The 18,053-nt window shown below is 53.5% G+C and overlaps 2 protein-coding genes across 3 annotated transcripts in view; one reads left to right on the top strand and one right to left on the bottom strand.

Moving 5' to 3' along the window:
- The window catches only part of POLA1 (DNA polymerase alpha 1, catalytic subunit), a 202,391-nt gene extending 196,636 nt beyond the window's left edge, over positions 1 to 5,755 (top strand). Inside the window, exon 37 of the mRNA XM_057419462.1 lies at positions 4,652 to 5,755. Within this exon, the coding sequence (XP_057275445.1) occupies positions 4,652 to 4,824 (173 nt within the window). The 3' untranslated portion in view covers positions 4,825 to 5,755. The remainder of the gene's footprint in view (positions 1 to 4,651) is intronic.
- Positions 5,756 to 10,574: 4,819 nt separating this feature from the next.
- ARX (aristaless related homeobox) lies at positions 10,575 to 17,261 on the bottom strand. Of its 2 annotated transcripts, XM_057419638.1 has the most exons (6): positions 16,859 to 17,261; positions 15,080 to 15,797; positions 13,760 to 13,805; positions 11,866 to 11,935; positions 11,607 to 11,781; positions 10,575 to 10,937 (listed from the first exon to the last, which is right to left on the bottom strand). In XM_057419638.1, exons 1-6 carry the CDS (start codon positions 17,049 to 17,051, stop codon positions 10,697 to 10,699), a joined length of 1,443 nt encoding a protein of 480 aa, XP_057275621.1. In that variant the 5' UTR covers positions 17,052 to 17,261; the 3' UTR covers positions 10,575 to 10,696. The 2 variants fall into 2 exon arrangements, with proteins under 2 accessions (XP_057275621.1, XP_057275620.1); XM_057419637.1 differs by having other exon boundaries at positions 11,607 to 11,935; positions 16,859 to 17,259.
- Between the last annotated feature and the right edge of the window lie 792 nt (positions 17,262 to 18,053).

The following is an 18,053-nucleotide window of genomic DNA, read 5'->3' on the forward strand; positions in this document are numbered from 1 at the left end:
TATCATAATAGACAGAATATTTATTTAACTTGCAGTAAATTGACACACCTCTAGACAGAGACAATTATGACTGACTGTAAAACATCTGACAGAACCAATTATGACTGACTGTTGTTTGCTACCTTTGTGCAGAAATAAATGAAACACAGATATTTGGAACAGAGACTGCTGCCTGTGTGTCTAAGCTTGCTGTAATTAAAATACAATAACCAGTAGGCGATGTAAAAAATTCAGTAGCTAATTTGGTATGTTCTTTAACTCTTTAAATAAAAGTGTGAGAGAGACACATAAAGGGTTTTCCACAGCCTTTTTTGTGCCTTCCTAAACAAACCAACCAAACCATTTTGGCACTATGTTCATAGGCACCTATATTGTCTCTCATGTACCCAGTGCAGGTACACGCGCACAAATACAAAAAAAGGTGAATATATTTTTACTTCTCACTCTGAAGAGCAGGCTATCAACAGAATAATCAGGGGAGGGCGTTTAATAATATGACACAATTTGATGGTCCAATCAGTAGGAAAAAAAAACACAAGACTTTCATGGAGTCATGTCTTTGGAAATCCAAGAACAAAAGTTCTTGATCCTGACCATCATGTTATTTAGTGTCATTTTAATAGGAAAGAAGGGAAATTGCAGTAAATGGGAAAAGGGAAAACACATGACCAGGTATAGATATCCTCCAAACATTTCCATCCTTGCTTCCAGCTATCAGTACAACAGTATAGGGTAAATGGATTTCAGGTACCTCTTAATTTATTTTTTTTCCCCTCTAATAATATAAAAATATACCTAAGTAGCTAAAGAGACTTGGATGGGGTGCTGAATTTGACAGGGACATCCAGAAGTTCAGCCTGGTTTGTGAAGGGAACAAGGGAGCAGTTGTTATGTTGGGGGGGCAGTCTCGGTGATATGTTTCTAAAATCTTTATGAGAGTCAGTGATTTATTAACTTTAGAGAATATAGTACCTGAATTTTGATTCTGTACAGTCAGGAGCACATGTTCCCTTCCCCCCCTCTCCCCTTTTTTTTTTGGTTTTGAGGTTTTTTTTTGATCAGTTTCTGTTAAAATTTTATTTTTCATTTGTATATTTGTTTTGGTAGTATCTTTTGTATGCTCTGCATGCATATAAGTATACCTCTTTAGGTATAGCCATGTACGCATTCTGCAGCAGTGATCGTCTTAAAAGATTTGCTTGCTACTGAACTTGGATATTACTGAAACAGTGACGGGTGATAATAGGTGTAGAACTATTTTGGAATTTGACTGAGTACTAAAAGGCAATTTCAGTCAGTTTGTATAGTTTCCAGAAGGCCTTAGGTGCATTATTGATTAAATTCTCATTTAGGAAGAAAGTAGGAGCTTTTATATGCATCTCTTAAGTTGTATGGTATGGTAACTCAAAGGTATTGACTGGCAGTGTGATATATGACGGTCACAGATGTCTTTTACTCAGAGGAGCAGAGTGATGCTGGTTGTCATTCTTACTCTGCTGTGTGGCAGCGTAAATAGTCCCCTTTCTAACCAACCTGGTGGGAAAAGTCAATATCCCATCAGCAAAGGAGGTAAACACATCAGGAGCTGTGTCCTCTCTCATCTTCCCCTGCTCTTATTACTACAGTTCTTTAAATCTCTTCTCCCCAATCATCAGATGTACTTGTGTCATTCAAATGCATGGTGTGGCTGTGCTGCAGGCACAGCCGCTGCCTGCCTCTCCTCCCGGAGCTCCCGGCTCCCATTCTCTTATAATTGAAACTTAAAATTGGCCTCATTACTTCAACGAGGTCCCTCATATTTCTCCTTTTTTTTTCAGTCCACCCTTTCCTGCTTGCCTCTATGAGGGTAATTGCATCTAAGAAATGTTTGAAGCGTACTGTCAGAAAGGTTATCGCATATAATTGAAGTTAAGATTTAATGGCGGGGGGGAGCTAGGCGCTCCATTAGCAGGATGGCTGGAGCCTGCGTTGGAGCTGTACACGGGCCTCTATTTTTGTTCTATACTTTCAGTCCCGGTTTATTGTTTGCCTCATCATTCTCATGATTAATGTGCATTCCTGTTCTGTTCACATGTGCCAGCTGTTTCTCCCCATTGATATATTTTACATTGGTCCTTCCTGAGCTCCAGGAAGCTTTGAACTGTTTTGGCCTAGTTTGAAGCTACAGAGATGGTATATTCCACCGTTCCTTGGTATAGAGAGTATGGTTTTGCTAACATGTGAACCCACTTACATATATCATTTATCTTGGAAATGCATAAACTAGTTAGTGCTGAATTTGTGGCAAAGTAGGTTTGGTGTTTTTATGGATCTGGTTATTGCAATTTTCGGTGTTTGTCTAATTAAACCCCACATTTAAATAATTTCAGGATAATTAAACGTGTTTATGCTGTAGTGACTTCAGTCTGTTAATGAACAGATTCTTGTAATCAAAGTTTTTATTGTATTGGTGGTGTAGCTTAAGGAAATCTGAATTCTGTCAGAAGACATGAGTCCATTACTGTCTGGGGAATGGTGAGAATGTGATATCCTTAATTATGCATCTTCCGCTGTGTGCTTACTGCCCAAAGTTGGCAATAGAAATACCTAAATCTGAATATGACAGCACAACACCTACCTTCATCACGAGGATGCATGAAAGGTGCTTACCAAAGTGCTTTTAATCAACATATTCAGTTACTCAAACCAGCATCATTAATTTAAATTTTAATTTAATTTTTGAAGATCTGATAGCATCATGCAGAGCAATTGAGTTCAGTGGAACTTTGTGAAGAACATGGAAAACCTAAGCAGGTGGCAACTGCTCAGTAAAATGTTGCTGTTTGTATCGTATCCAGTAGCTGTTCTTCTGAGCTCATCTTTAAACATCTGAAGCTCAACAAAAAATAGCTATAAATCCTCAGGGAGGAGGAATTCAGAAACACCAAAATTGTAATAGCTGTTTCTGTACCTGTGCCCCCCTTCCGTGTAATCTTCTCATGTAGCAGTCCTTGCCATTGCTGCTGAGACAAAGGTGTGTCCCATGGGACGTCTTTATCTCGGTCGCGTTGCAGGAGTCACTGCAAAAGAATCACTTCTTCCCTCACACAGGTGGGATCAAAAAACCAGCATGTTCCTCTCCTCCAAACCCTTCTCTTAAACTCAGCTTCTTTAGAGACAACTGGTTTTTCATCTTAACTTGTGCTGTGTAGTAAAAGCCGTTCAAAAGGGGATGGAGGCTCCGTTGTTACAAGTTCAAAGCTTGAGGAGGGCAGTACCAATGTTGTGAAGGTGACAGGAAGAAATGAGACAACAGCTTTTAGGCACAGCTGATGAGGAGCAGAAGGATTGTGTTGTTTGCTGACAGGACACATGCTTACATTGTGCCTAAATGGCTTGAAAGCTTGACCCTTAGGTACCTGTGCCATCTTCTTGTAATTCTGCTTGACCTGGAGTCCCTCCAGCCTAACAGGGAAGAAACCGTCTGGGAGGGCACCTCCTTTTGCAGCATATTCTTCTTGTGTGCTCAGTAATGCACTGTCCAGCCCTGCATGTTCCAAGGTGTAACAGCAGACACAGGCTTTTTGTAGGAACTCGTGTTTCTAGAACATGGAGCTGGTTGAAAGGTGGAACACAACTGCACCAGATCTGCATCAAGTTGGCATTGATGTATATCAGTATTTTGCTCTTTTGGTCTTTGTCCACAGCCTTTGTAAAGCAAAAGCCAGACAACCACCCAAACAAAATCCATGGATTTTTTTGGATGGCATAAAATTTAACAACAACAAGAAAATAGAACAGTTTGGGCTTCACTGCAGAACACATGAGCGTGAGTTTGCACACACACAGACATGCAGGCAAATAAATGTATTGCATTCCAAACATTTCTTCACAGGTATTATTGGTGAAGCATTTGGGAATGGCTCTCTTCATTCATGCATCAGGTGAACCTGATGTCTTCTGGTTGAGATACCAGGCATCTTCTCTCTGTTTCAGGGTAGGATAGCATGGAATTTCCCTGTTTTTTCTACTGTCCTTTTCCTTCCCATGACTCGTATAGTGCTGAACATCACGATTTCCATCCTGCACACAAGATGCCTGTGGGAACGCACAAGACGTGTAATAAATTTGTCCCAAGTTGTGCCAGAGCCAGTATTTGCAGCAGTGGGAATGAGAGAACTGAAGCATGGTTTCCTTCACTTCTGAAGCCAAACTTGAGCAGCATCTTTCCCTACTTCAAACCCCCACAATCTCTGCATAGGTCTCACCAAGTTAAGGCACATTTTAAATGAGATCTTTTCAGAGCCAGCCCTGCCATCGCTTATTTTCTCTGCTGTGACTTAGTGAACCCCCATTTCACTTTAGTTGGGTGACTTGGCTGGGCAAGTGGTGCTTCTTGCCAGCTCCAGACAGGAGCCACTGCACCCATACCGTTGGGGCTGAGGGAGCAGGTTCACCATGGCCTCTCACTGGCTGGTATGGTGCAGTACAGGTAGAAGCACGGGTAAGGCACCAGAAGCTGGAAGAGCTTGCTTGTAAATGTCATTTTTGCTATCCTCAGCATTCACCTTGTGTTTTAAAATACCATGACTTGCAGTAGCAGTGAATGGAAAAGTACTGACTTTTTGTGGTCATTTAATCTTTCTGTGCTTTTTTTTCTTTGTTCTATCAGAATATTTGAAGAAGAAGCTACAGAAGAAGGAAGTCTCTGAGGCCTACAAAAGACTGAAGAGCACCGTAGACAAATGTCTGTCCTCGAGTGGCTACTCAGAAGTGAACCTCGGCAAACTCTTCACCATCAGTATAGGAAGATCTGTGGGAGAGACCAATAATGAAAGACAGTGATTGATTAAAAATGGAGGGAAGTGAGAGGCTAGTTCCTGTTTAACAGTCATGATCTCTAAAGCAATAGTCTATTTCAGTGTGCACAATGATGTTTTAATAATCTTGTCTCCTCAGAAGAGGAAAAATGGAAGATGAGAGTGGGACTTGTGAGTCATGTGGACATGAAATACTCGAGGTGGTTTTATCTTCTGTTTTCCTCTTCATTGAGAAGCCAGGGTTATTAAAAAGGGAGCAGTTGAGTTTGGCAGTATATTTTGTTGTGTATCTAGACCTGTGAGGGAAAAGGGGGTGGGAGAATTGCTGCTTTAATTGGATAATTCCCAGTGAGAGTTGCTGGAATGTAAGTGATCCTAGACTTTGCTCCAGGGTATTTAGTAGAGGTGCTCTCAGGAAGAGAGGTTAGTTGAGGTCTCAGTAGGAGCACTAATGTTTTGCCTTTTCACAGTTTATCTTCTTCCTGATCATAAACATACCAATTAAAAACAATACAAAACCTTCATGCCTTTAGATGTCCTAACACCTTCTGAACAGAGGTAGGGACACTTTGCTTTCAAATTTATTAAAAGTAATGACTGAAACCTGGAGGTGCTAAAAATAGGGACCATCTTTCCAAGTCTTAACTCTTTAAGTGTTGTATTTTGCTATGTTGGAACCTTCTGTCTGGATGTAAAGACATGCACACGTACAAACCCCGTTTCATACATATGCAGGATATAACTATTGAATTTCCTTCCCTGCAAAGGATTTGAAAGTAAGCAACCCATAGGGAAAAACGTGTTTGTGATGGCATTGTAACCAGTAACAGGGGAAAGGAGAGCGGAGAATCATTGTTGCTGTTCTGTAATAATTACTGTATTGGAGTTTCTAAGGATTTTGTAAACAAATTGTATTTTTCACTTTTACTAAAATGACAAGCAGATCTGACAAGAAAGGAGCATAAATTTGGGTCCGTGCTGTACTTGTGCTCGCTGTTAAGTTTGCAGTGTGATATATTCTTGTAAGGTTATAAAAACTTTTTTCTTTTATCTTCTACAGTATAAAATGTAAAATTTTCTTAATACTTGAAGTTAAAAATAATAAAGTTTTCTAGTAAAAGAGAATCTGTCTCGATCATCTGACTGCTGAAAACACACCAGGTTGTATCGGGTTGCTCCAGACTTTTCCTGCTTTTACAGAAGCGCTTGTGTGTCCATTGATGATCGGCCATTAGCAAAGGGAGCTTGAAGAAGAAAAAGTAAGAGCATCAGCACAAACGTGTTGCACACCAGAGGGATACATGTGTCTGTGTTGAAGTATTTTATGACATTCATTTGTCCCTACAATTACATCAGAAGATGCTGTGTGTCAGTACAAGTAATGCCTAAATACACAGTGGTCTTTTGAGCAACTTTTGGGGCTTACTTAGTTCATTTTTAGTCACACTGAGTCACATTACATGAGAAATCAAACCTGCTCAGTCCCTGGCTTTGTGTTGGTGCTAGCCCACACCCCTGGCAGGCTTTCACTCCTTCCCAACATGTTCAGCTGGGTTATTGTACAAGAGACTTCTATTTGGAGGCTTGTCCTGGGGAGACGGTGTTGCTGCCTGGATGGCATGTTGATGTTGCAGCTCTTTGAAAGATTCTGGCTTCCTGTGATTTCACACAGGTTTTTTCAGATTCTCCATGTCCAAGCCAAATAGGATTATGAAGATATTACTGGTATCAACTGGGCAGAATGCCTTAGGAAAGCAGAAAGTGTGACCTTCTCCTCCAAACCTTAGGTATACAAATAAAATGGATAGATATGGCATAACCTGACCCTGTGGCACTTGTATGTATCTGTATAATTACAGCTGAAGAGCCTGTTAATTTGCAAGTTTAGGGATGTTTAGATTAAATGAGAGTGTTGTGGAATGATTGTGTAGGGTGCAGCAGTATATAGTGGCCCTGCAAGGGTCTGCTCCCCCCACACAGCCGCAGAGGAGCCGCGTTCTACGGTGAGGCGCAAGGGCGGGGGGGGGGGGCGTCGCAGTCCGGGGAGCTTTGTACCCCAAATTAAGGCCACTTTTGATTCCTCTCAGCAGAGTTGGTCAGAGCAGAGCTGGAGTATTGGCAAGGAAGAAAGTGGATTCCCTCCTCCCACCCCTAATCAGCTCCGGGCACGATGCCTCATCTTGGCCCCGGAGAAAGGCTGGGAAACGCAAAATCATCTTTACAGCATTTAAACGGAGCTGGTAAATGCGGGAGCTATAAATGATTTGGGGATGGGGGGGGGGGGAAACGGAGTTTGCAGATCTGCGGCTTGAGGCTGATGTGCCTTCCCTGCCCTGCCCTCCCGTCCCTCGTTCCTGCCTCCCCGCAAGGCTGTTAAAATTAAGGTTTGTGTTTATTTGTATTTATTTGCAGTTGGGGAAGAGGAGTGTTGATGTATGGAGCCTGTAGCCAGGTCTCGCTGATGCCATATGTGATAGGAAAACCAATTCCCACCCGCAAATACGGCTGTTGCTCGGCCAACCCCCCCTTTTCCCCTGTCAGAGGCAATAGAGAAAGCAGACTTTTTGCTGCTGCCGGAGTAGAGCCCATAATCACCTTCTTCTTTACTTCTTCGTCTTCCCTTTTCCATCCTTCCCCGGCTTCTGCAGAGCCCCTTCCCGGACCCGTCCTCCCGCAGCCTCCCTTATAGCAGTTTAATAGATTAACTCATCTGCGCCAGCCTCAAATTTCTGATTAAAATTCCTCCATCCCGAAGGCGGCATTATCAGGTGGTTGGAGGCTGTTTTCAAACCTTGGGTTTGAATAGCAGCGGCTCTGCATTAATTTAACCACTAAGCTAATAAGTAGGTTTCGTTTTGTTATGCTAAGCTTTATTGCTTTTCTTTTGATCCGAATGGTGTTGTTGAGCAAAGCAGCAGACAAGGCATTCTTTGATGAGGGAATTAGCGCTCTATTCTCCCTCTATTATTCATAGCACAGTGGAATATGTAAGTACCTGAGGGTGTCAAAGGAGAGCAGGCTCTATTGCAAAGTGTTCGCCTTGTTTCTCTCAATAGCTGACTATGAGATGATAAACCGCTTAATACACCGCACTAATTGGATGAGAGCAGAAAGAGATGGGAATTAAGGCCCGGCAAAAGGGGAGAGTGCTCCGAGCCTGCCTTCAGCCCCCCTTCGGCACTCCAGCAGCGCCGGAGGAGGCACAAGCTTTCTATGGGCAGGCGGGGGGGGGGGAGGGAGGGGGGGGGGGGGGTGTGCTGCGCGGAGATAAAATGAACCTGTTAGCGCCTTCAGGTAATACACTAATTATTGTGCAGTATAAATACCACGACTGGGTTTATAACACGGAGGTAAACTTCTTTTGAGAGGGTTATAGGATTGCTTGGCAGCGGTAGAGATCCTAATAAGGGACCAGAGTAATAACCCCCTGGATTAACAAAATTGCCGCTTTGCAGAAGTATGATTCGGGCTTTTACGAAGATTTCAGCGGAAAGAATAAAAATGACTGAATGACATTTCTTAATGCGTAATGGCTTGATAATGATTCCCTTTTCTTTAAGGAAAAAATGTATATTTCAGCCGGCGCCTTTCATCGGGGCCCAGGAACGAGCCCCCATCTATGTATGATTTTCCGCAAGCCTAGGGTGTTTTTTACAACTCAGAAACACCTCTGGGGGGCATGGGGTGTGAACCGCCGTGGGTGATGGGGCCGCCGCGGCGGAGGGTCGGCCGGGCTCCCAACGGGAGGTACCGGCTCCGGCGGCGCTTCCCGGCCGGCGGGTCCCGGAGCGACCCGGAGAGACGGGAGGGACCGGGCCAGGCCGGGCCTGGACAACTCGGTGCGCTCAAGTGGCAGGGATGGGGCCGGGCCCTTCCCCGGTACCGGCCCCCGACTGCCGTGGTGGAGCGGTGCCGCAGTTAAACCAAAATCTCCCGACAAGCCTCCGCTCCCGGGGGCCCAGCCCCACACCCGCAGCCCATGGGGGAACGGGCCTTGGTGGGGGGAATCCGGGGTCCATAGAGGCATCGCGGGGAAGGGGAGCGGGTTTTGCCGCTGCCTTCCGCCGGGTTTCATGCGTTTCTGCTCCTGCTCCGTGGAAAAGGCAGGGGAGAGAAATGCACACACACCCCCAGAAAAGGAAAATAAAGGAAAAAAAAAGAAAAAAAAAAGAAAGAAACGGGATAACGGAAAGTGGGGAGAAAAACGAAATTCATCTCGGGGAGAACGGGGCGGGCAGACACAAGGAACAGGCGCGGAGAAACTTTCCTGCCCCCCAGGAGGGGAGAGGGAGCCAAGCCAAGCGCTCCCCCAGATCCCTGGTGTTCCATTTCCCCTCCCGGCTCTCGGCAGCGGTAGGACCGCGGGATGCCCCATCCCTGCCTGGGGGGTGCGTGGGGCAGCTTCCAGCTGCGCGGGGTCTTTGACCCGAGCGGCGGACCCTGTCCCGCACGGCGGAGCACGGGCAGCTACCGCTTTGGGAGCCCCGGGCCCCGCGAGCGGGGAATCCCCTCCCCAGCGGGAGCGCCGGCTCCCCGCGGCCCCCAGCTCTGGCAATCCCCCCCGGTCCACGGGCCACTCGCGCACCCCGAACGCCGCGGGGTCCCGGCGGCAGTAAGGGGGGGGGGGGGGCGACTGGTAACCCCCGGCCGCTCCGGTGGGATTTAGCCCCTTGCGGCCCCGCAGGGAGCGGGCTCCCCTCTCGGGCTGTGGTTCCTTCTTTGTTTTTCTTTCTTTCTTTTTTTTTTTGTCAAACATATATTTTTGTTTATTTTTCGAACGTGGCACTTCTCCACCGGGTAGCAAGGAAAAGTGTTAACAATAACGACATTACACGGAAAAAGGTACTGTACCATCGCCTCTTGAGGGTTTCAGAAACCTCTACAGTTAATAAGTTAAAGGGTTTGTACATAAATATTTTTCTAGGAGCCCTATAGGATATCTACAACACAGTAAAGATCTACAGAATGACAAACTTTTACAACACTACACTGAGTGCAATCGTTTTATAACATTTCAAATATACAAAGCTCTGTTCTTTTTTTCTTTTTTTATAACAACGGTATGTACAGAATCGATCACAGTTTAGTGACTTCAACAGTCCATATTCTAGCAGAGTATTTCCCTTTGGTTTGATACAAAACCCTTGGTTGGTGTAGTGATAAAGAATATAACGAGAAAAAAAGACGGACTCTTCCCCTTAAGTGCACTGGTTCATCCCGCAGCACCAGACGGACTCTCAGCCCCGGCGGGGAGCGCACGCAGCTCGCCGCAGCCACACGTAACAAGTTCTCCAGTGCTCCTGCCAGACCAACCTCACATCGTCCCAGATGCGGTTTTAAGAAGATTTGGGCACCATTCCCCCCTCCCTTTGCTTTGCTTTTTGCCTTTTTTTCCCCCTTTCTTAATTACAATTTTTTTCCTTTCAGTATTTTTTTTCTTGCCAGATAAACAGAAGGAAAACTGTTTCGTGTCGGTGACGCTAACATGGAATAACGTTTATTGGGTTTTTTTTCCTCTTTTTTCTCGTCTGACTGCTCGGAGAGGAACTGAACACGCCGTACATTTAGGAAATGTACCAGCCAAGGCGTTACTTTCCGAGGAGCCGCCAAGCGTCGGCTCACTCGTGTGAGGGCTGATGCGAGAGGCGCTCGCTGTCTCCGCGTTCCCACCTCGAGAACCCACCGCAGACTCAGCTGCCGGTCCTCATGTATTTGGTCCCCCCTCCCCCCCCCCCCCCCCCCCCCCCCCCCCCCCCCCCCCCCCCCCCCCCCGTTTGGTCTTGATTCGTGCTGTCTGAGGTGTCCACCTTTCTTTATCCGTGTATTTACTCTCCCTTCTCCCTCTCTCTCTTCCCTCTCCCGCGCAGCCCAGCCGCGCCCCGGGACGCAGCCGGGCCTTAGCACACCTCTTTCCCGGTGCTGTTCCCGGGGAGGATGTTGAGCTGGGTGAGTTGAGCGGCGTGCTCCTTGGCCTTCAGCCGCAGGGCGGCGATGCTGGAGGCCCGCCGGTCTGCGGCGGCGCTGGCCGGGTCCCCCAGCCCCGCTGAGCCCACCGCGCCCTCGGGGGTCGGCGCTGGCTGCCGCAGGAGGGTGGCAGCGCTAGAGGCGCTGCCCAAGGGAGCCATGGTGGAAAAGAGCCTGCAAGGGAAGCAGAGACGGCCGTTACTGCCGAGCCTTGGCCTTATGCTTCTGCCCGGCAGCGCTAGACTCACGGCCCAGCTCCAAAAACCCGACGCTGAAGGCAAAACGGTGTTTTTCGAGGGGGCAGAGGCTCAGGGCGGCTGCTGCCTGGATGGCGCTAAAAATAAGGGAGAACACCCGGCCTCATGAAGAGCACGCGCGCCCCGTCCATCAGCAGGGCGTCACCCCTCTCCTTCTGTCCCGACGGGACGCCCCCGGCTCTGTTGGACACCAGCGCGGCTCGGTCTCATCCTGGCGGGGCCACTCAAACCCGCTCTTACCCACGGACAAAAACCTGCCGGGCTCCCGATGCGCAAAGCCGGGACAGCCCGCGCCTACCGCCTTGAGCGGGGGACACCGGGCCCTGCTCCCTCCTTGCCCCCGGAGCGGTGCCCGCTGACCGGGCACCCACGGCGGCGAGGGAAAGGGGCACGCAAATCCCCCCAGTCGCCCAATGAGATGCCGGGGGCGGAAGCACGTGACCCTCGCGGCACCCAATCGGCGGCTGCCGCCAGCGCTCCAATTTCGAATGGCGGGGACGCCCGCGCGAGACCGGTCCCCACGCGACGCGCGGGAACTGCGCGGGAGACCGCGGCCTGGCCCGAGTCCCCGCGCGGTGTCCGGTACCTGCCGAAAGCGGGGCTGATGAAGGCCGGGTGGCGGAACACGGCCGCGCCCAGGAAGGTGCCGAGGCCGAGCGGGGTCCCGCCGGGGGGCAGCGCCGCGGAGCCGGGGGGCGGTGGCGGCAGGCTGGGGAAGGCGGCGGCCGCGGCGGCTGCGGCGGTCCAGGCGGAGTCTAGAGCTGGGTGATGAGGAGGGAAAGGACTAGCATCAAGGTATGGACTGAGGGGGTGAGTTGCTGACAGGGGACCAGGGAAAGGCAAACCTGGGGGGTGTGTCTGAGCCCCAGCCTTTTCCCTCTTCCGCCACTTAGCCCTACGGTTCTGGAACCATACCTGAAAGCCAAAAGAAAAACCGGTTTTAATGCGCCTGCCCGACATCGTGCCTGGGCGAGCCCGAGGCAGCCCCGCTCCGGCCCAAAGGCGCTCGCTCTTCCGCCGCTACCTCTAACGAGACCCACGCGTGACAGCGCTGCGGGCAGCCCCGCGCGGGTTCCGGTGTGGTCCCCCAGAGCGTTGTCAGCCTCGCCGCCGCTGCGGGGGTCAGCGCGGCAGGCAGTGCGGGGGGAGCAGACCGCGGTCCCGCTCCCGCCGCCCTGGGACAGCGGTAAAACCACCCTTATCCAGGCGAAACGCGAGTGTTTGCATTCCACGCACGAAGCCAGCCCGGGAGCTGCGTGGCTGTTTGCTGGAGGGAAATCATTTACAAATGATTTCGTTTGGGGAGCGTGGACTTCGTTTTGGGTTTTATTTTTGCCTTTTGTATTTAGAGCGAGGGGAAAAAAAATAATCGTGATTTCAGTAATGTCTGAAACGAAGAAATAATTTGCGAGGCCACAAAAGCACCAAGTACACGTTTCCTCGCGGCCCATTAGGCTCTATTTTCCCGAAGTTGCTCAGGAAGCCGCGGCACTGCTGACCCCAGCTTCTTGCCCCCCTCCCGCACAGCAGAAATCGTGCCCTAACACGGACTTAACACAGGAGAGAGGTAGAGGAAAAAAAAAAAACACCGCTTCTCAAAGGCACGGGAAAGATCCGCTCAGTAACAAGCGGGAGGCATCGCTCCCCACTGCGGGGCGGGACCTGGCTAGACACACGCATGTCTCAGTTGTTTCGGGTGGTGGGGGCCGAGATCGTGCTGCGAGCCCACCGTGAGGCCCCGGCTCTCCCGAGAGAAGGGAAACAGGCGGCGCGGCGGGGCTCCCGCACGGCCGGACTGCAAGCACCGCTTCCCACGCGGGACACGGCGTCGCGCCAGGCGGTAGCGTGGCACGGATGGAAGCGTCTTTCCCAGCTAAAACTCAATTAAGAAGCTGTCCTCACCGCAATTCCCCCTCCTCGAATTAATAAGCCTGAGGTAAACGAAGGGACTCTCATAATTCATATTCCCTTAATTACCTCTTCTGCTGTGAATAGAGGGAGAGAAAGGGGGTGTCTTTCGTTTTTTAAAGTTATTTAACTTTCCCACGACTCGTTCCCCTGAGCTGAAAATACTGATTTGCTGTCACATCTCTGTTTGACAATGGAGAAATGTGTCAACAAAAAGGAAGGGACAAATCTCATCATTAGCCCCTCTAATGCAAGAAGCTGTTGTGTATTAAATGAGCCATATGGAATTTATTATGCTTTATCAGCGCCCGATTTTAACTGTAAAGTGATTTGCTCAGCTTCAAACCCAGAGACATCTGTTTTCTGTTGGCAATCAGGGCATCCCAGTGTTTATCGTCTCTTTGGTTATGAGACCCGGGTTGGGAAATGCACTCTGGTATGGGGCGGCAAACACCTTTAATAGCATTGCACTCACTCGCTATTAGATCAATGCAGGCTTATTGCTATCAAAAATGGGAAATCAAATAGCATTAGCCAGCTCCTTGGGCGGGCGGAGAGGAAATCAAACAACATTTCGCCTTCAAATGGCCCTGTTTGTTCTAGCACTAAGTGGGCTTTTATGAAACCCGATTGGAGATTTGATGGCAGCCAAATACCCGGCTTGTGGCCGAGCGGGTCTCCAACAACCCAAAATCCGCGGGGTACCCGTGTTTTAACCGCACCGGGTTTCGCCAGCCGGTGGCTCTGCCCGTCGGGGAGGCCCGAGGCCACCCCGTCCTCGGGTGCCGCCGAGGGACACCCGGTCCCGGTCCCGCCGTCACCACTACTCACCTGCACTCGGGCTTCGGTCAAATCGAGCCTCATGGCCAGCTCTTCCCTGGAGGAAGACACATACGGCGCCGTCAGCCCGGTGCACCCCGAGATGCTCCCGGCCCGCGGCTCCGCGCACCGGACAGGCCCGGGTATCCCGGTGGAAGCCGGGCCGAAAGTGACCGCAGGCGGTGCCCACCCGCGGATTTTCGGCCAGGTTCTGTGACGCCAGACTGGGCGCCCGTCAGGACTCCCACGTTTTGGCCACAGCCTTCCCCCCGCCGCTCCCCAAATTCAGCCTGTCCCCGCCGCAGCAGCAGCGGCGGCGGGGTGGGGGTGGGGGGGCGGCCCCCGAGCCGCCCCGCACTGCGGTGCAGTGCCGCCGTTAAGGCGGATTGGAAACCATTAAGGCGTTACAAAACCCGCTCGTCAGCGCCGTGCCCAGCAGAGCAGCGGTCCCGGCGTAACCGGGACCCTGCTGCCCCGGCGGAAAAGCCGAAGATGTAAAAACACACAAAAAATCCCTCTCCTCCCCCAAAGAAAGCCCACCCCAAACCAAAACCAACAAAATACAAAAAGAAGCGCGGTATGTTCAGTTTCCCCACCAGAGAGCCTCTCCCGGGGCCGGGACTCCGAGGTGGGACCCGTGGGCTACATGCAGTACCGAACGCAGGGGGACAAAACGTTCCCGCGGACACCCGCCAGCAAAGAGAAACCAGAGGGTGTATTTGATCGAAAAATGCAGGTCTGGGGGCTCTGCCCTCCTCTAGGCTAAAGGCGAGGAGGGGGGGTGTATGTGTGTATTTGCGGGCAGCGTGCTCTGCCACCCTCCCCTGCCTGCGTTTCCTGCTGAGGAGCTGCCAGCTAGATCCGCCGCCGCGGGGCTCCCGTTTTAAACGGGAAAATGTCCCCAGAAGGTCCCCGAAAGAGCCGGGCCGTGCTCCACCGCGCCCCGAGGCGGCTCCGGGCAGTGAGGGGCCCCACGTGCCGGGCCGGTATTTTTAGGCAGCGGCACTTTGATCTCGGCCCCTGCCGGGGCTTCCCCAGGCCGGGCCTTGCTCCAGCCCCTCAGAGAGCGAGTAACCGATCCCGCCGGCGACAACGGAGCAGGGGAGCGGGTAAAAATAGCCCACGGCGGCGGCCTGCCCGGGCGCTGCAGATCCTGCCCCCCCCCCCCCCCCCCCCCCCCCCCCCCGCAGCCCGGCCCTGCTCCCCGTCCCCTCCCAGCCCGGGGGTGTCCAAAGCAGAATTCATGCCGGGGCCAGTATGCAGGCGGCGGTGCAGTATACCGCTGACCCGACCCGTCCCCCCGGGGCTCGCCCGCTATCTCGGTGCCGGTACCTGGTGAAGACGTCGGGGTAATGGGTTTTCTGGAAGGCCCTCTCCAGCTCCTCCAGCTGGTAGCTGGTGAAGGTGGTACGGTAACGACGCTGCTTTCTCTTGAGCAGCCCCTCCTCGGAGTCGCTGCCAGCCGAGAGGCAGACGCTCTCCTCGCCGTCCTTGCCCTCGCCGTCCTCGGGGTGCAGCAGCAGCTCCTCCTTGGGGGACAGATCCCCGCCCTCCGCTCCGGGGGCAGCGGCGGTGCCCCGGCGGGCCTCCTTCAGCAGCCCCCCGCCGTCCTCTCCTAGTAGCTCCTCTTCCTCGTCGTCCTCCAGCTCTTCTTCCTCGTCCTCCTCCTCTAGCATCTCTTCATCCTCTTCCTCCTCTTCTTCCTCCTCGGCGGTCGGGGCGGCAGGGCCCGGCCGCTCCTCGACGTGCGTGGTGGGGCTGCCCAGCTCGTCCCTGACAAGCGGCGGCGACACGAAGGGAGCGTTTTCTCGGTAGCTTTTGCTGCGGCTGATGCTGACCTGGGGTGCCTGGCTGATCTTCAGCGTGTCCCACGGGGCGGCGGCGGGCACGGGGCCGGCGCCCCCCTCCGGCCGCCCCTCCGGACGGTCCCCTCGCGGCCCCGCCGCCCTCGGCGGCAGCAGCCGGCCCCCGCCTGGCCCGTAGAGCCGACGCAGTTTGGGAGGAAGGTGCAGCTCAGCCGGCTCGAAAGGGGGGCTGCCCTGGGGGGACCCTGAGCCGGGAATGAGGTGGGAAGGGGATAAGCGGCCGCAGCAGTCGGACGGGGCGGGTAGGCGTGGGGGAGAAGGGTACAGAGGGAAAGAAGAGGGGGAGAGAAAGAGACGGTCAGTGGGATCAGCGCGAAGAGCCCAGGACTACAGCCCCGCAGCCACCGGGCATCGCTTTCCGCCCCGCACCGAGCTAAGACTTCCACACATATCCCGCACCCTCAGACCGGCTCTCGCCCGTGCCGCTGCTCCCGGCCTGGGAAGACCCCTTGGTACAAGGCCCAGCCCAGCGCCCATTCGGCACTGGAACAGGCGGCGAAGGCTCAGGCGGACCGGGGCCTGCGCCGCCACCTCCCCAGTAGCAGCGACCGCCGGACCCCGTTCCCACTAGGCGGGGCAGCGCCGTCCCCGCTGGCCTGGGGCTCCTCCGGTTGGTTTTGGTTTGGTTGTAGGGGATATTTTTTCTCTCTTTTTTCTACCTTTTGTTCCCCCTCCTACCGCCTCCCCCGCCCCTAAGTTCCCTTTTGGTTTTGAAGGAAAGGAACCCTCCCTGATGGGAAAGCTGGGGACACAGGGAAAGCGGAGGGAGAGAGGCCATCCGTGGTAGCGCTCCGCCTGTTCCCCACCACCCCAGAGTGGCTGCTCCCAGCTGCGGGCCGGGGGCGGCGGCTGCCAGAGCCCCGTTATTCCCCCCCTGCCCACTGGCCAGGATCCGTTACAGGCTTAAGGCGAAGCGGCGAGCCCTTCCCTGCGAGTATCACAGCTCGCACCCTTTATTACAGTTACATCGAAAGCAAGAGCAGCCTAAAGCGGCGGTACCCGACCTGCGCGGGATTAACCGAGATGGATTTCGGGCACGGCTCTGGCCGCTCTCCCGGGCAGCGAGGCAGCCGCAAACGAGCACAGTAAAGATAACAACGGCTACGGTCCCAGCCGGGCAGGGAGCCAGACGGGGCTGACAGGGATTTGGAGAGTGGGGCGGGGGGTGAAGGTGACAGCCAGCCCTGCCCGACGCCGGGGAGAAAGAGCGGAGCGAGCAGGACAGAACGTCGTCGTCGGGTCTTACCTTGCGCGGCCTTATCGGCTTCAGGCCGGGCGGCGATGGCGGGCAGGCTGGGCGCGGCGCCGAGCAGCCGCACCTTGCAAGGGCTCCGCCGGCCCAGGATGCTGTCGATGCAGTAGGAGGACAGCAAAGTTGGCGATTTACTTTTGCACTCGGGGCGCTCGGGGCAGCTCTCCTCCGGGTACGGCCCACTCATGGCGGTGGCGGGGCCGTGCCGAGGGCCGAGCGGGCTGCGGCGGCGCGGAGGCCCCCAGCGCTGCCCTGTACCGCCGGGACGCCCGTCACGGGGGGAGTGAGCCGCGGCCGCGGCGCTCTTGAGTCCCCTCAGCTCCACGTGCGGCCAGCCACACCCTGATTGGCTCTCGCCGGAGGCCGGGCGGCCGCCGACAGACGGTGCTCAGCAAACCCCGGATCGGATCACTCCGGATCGGCGCCCGCCCCGAGCCGCCGGGCTGCCCCCCACCGCCGACCCCTCCCGCCCGACCCCGCCCGCCGCGCTTCACCCAGCCCCGCCCCTCTCCGTGGTGGCGGGAGCCGTCGGGGATGACCAGGATGGGAGGCGGCAGAGTCCCCGGGTCGCCTTGCTCTGTATCCTCCTCCCCAACGGCGGCCCCGCTCTCCGCCCTGCCCGGCCTGCCTCCCGGTCGATGCCCTAGCAAGACGGGGTGGGCCCCGCCGTGGAATCCACTCCGGGTTTTCCCCCCGGGAGCCTGGCGGATTGCTGCGCCGGGCAAGAGCACGCAGTGGCAGCGCTAGCAGCCGGTGCTTAAAAACAGTGGGGACCGCTGCTGGGACTTTAACCAGCTCTGGGAGGCTTCTCCGGGGCGAGGCCGCGGCCGGAGCTGGCGGAAAGTCCTCGGGTAGGGCTGGGCGCGCAGCTAGGCACAGTGCTGGTCCGCACCACGCGGCTTGTCCCGACCGCCGTTGCCTTTCTCCGCACGCACATCTCCCCCTCCGCGGGGCTTTCGACGTCGTTTCGGGGTGGAAACCCCCTCCCAGGATTTTTTTTTGCCCTCTTCCCCCCTATTATTCCTTCCCCTTTAAACGGTTCAAGCAGGTTCGGTCTCCACTTCTGGGCATTTTGGGCTCTGTTGGGACTGGCAAGCTGGGACTGTCCCCCGCTTACGTGTGCGCGCCTGGTCCCGGGCTCCTGCCAGCACTGGACAGCCCAAATAGCCAGCACTGGACAGCCCAAATA

The sequence above is a fragment of the Pezoporus wallicus genome, unplaced genomic scaffold, assembly GCF_028554395.1.
Source record: "Pezoporus wallicus isolate ANWC-B61680 ecotype Strahan unplaced genomic scaffold, APGP_CSIRO_Pwel_v1 contig_5767, whole genome shotgun sequence".
NCBI classification, from domain to species: Eukaryota; Metazoa; Chordata; class Aves; order Psittaciformes; family Psittacidae; genus Pezoporus; species Pezoporus wallicus.

Excerpts from the sequence above, each read along its gene's own strand:
- ARX (XM_057419637.1), bottom strand. The coding sequence starts at position 17,051 with ATGAGTGGGCCGTACCCGGAGGAGAGCTGCCCCGAGCGCCCCGAGTGC. Across the intron at positions 13,806-15,079 it reads TACCCCGACGTCTTCACCAG|GGAAGAGCTGGCCATGAGGC; the intron begins GTACCGGCACCG and ends GTCTTCCTCCAG. Across the intron at positions 11,936-13,759 it reads TGACCGAAGCCCGAGTGCAG|GTATGGTTCCAGAACCGTAG; the intron begins GTGAGTAGTGGT and ends TTTGGCTTTCAG.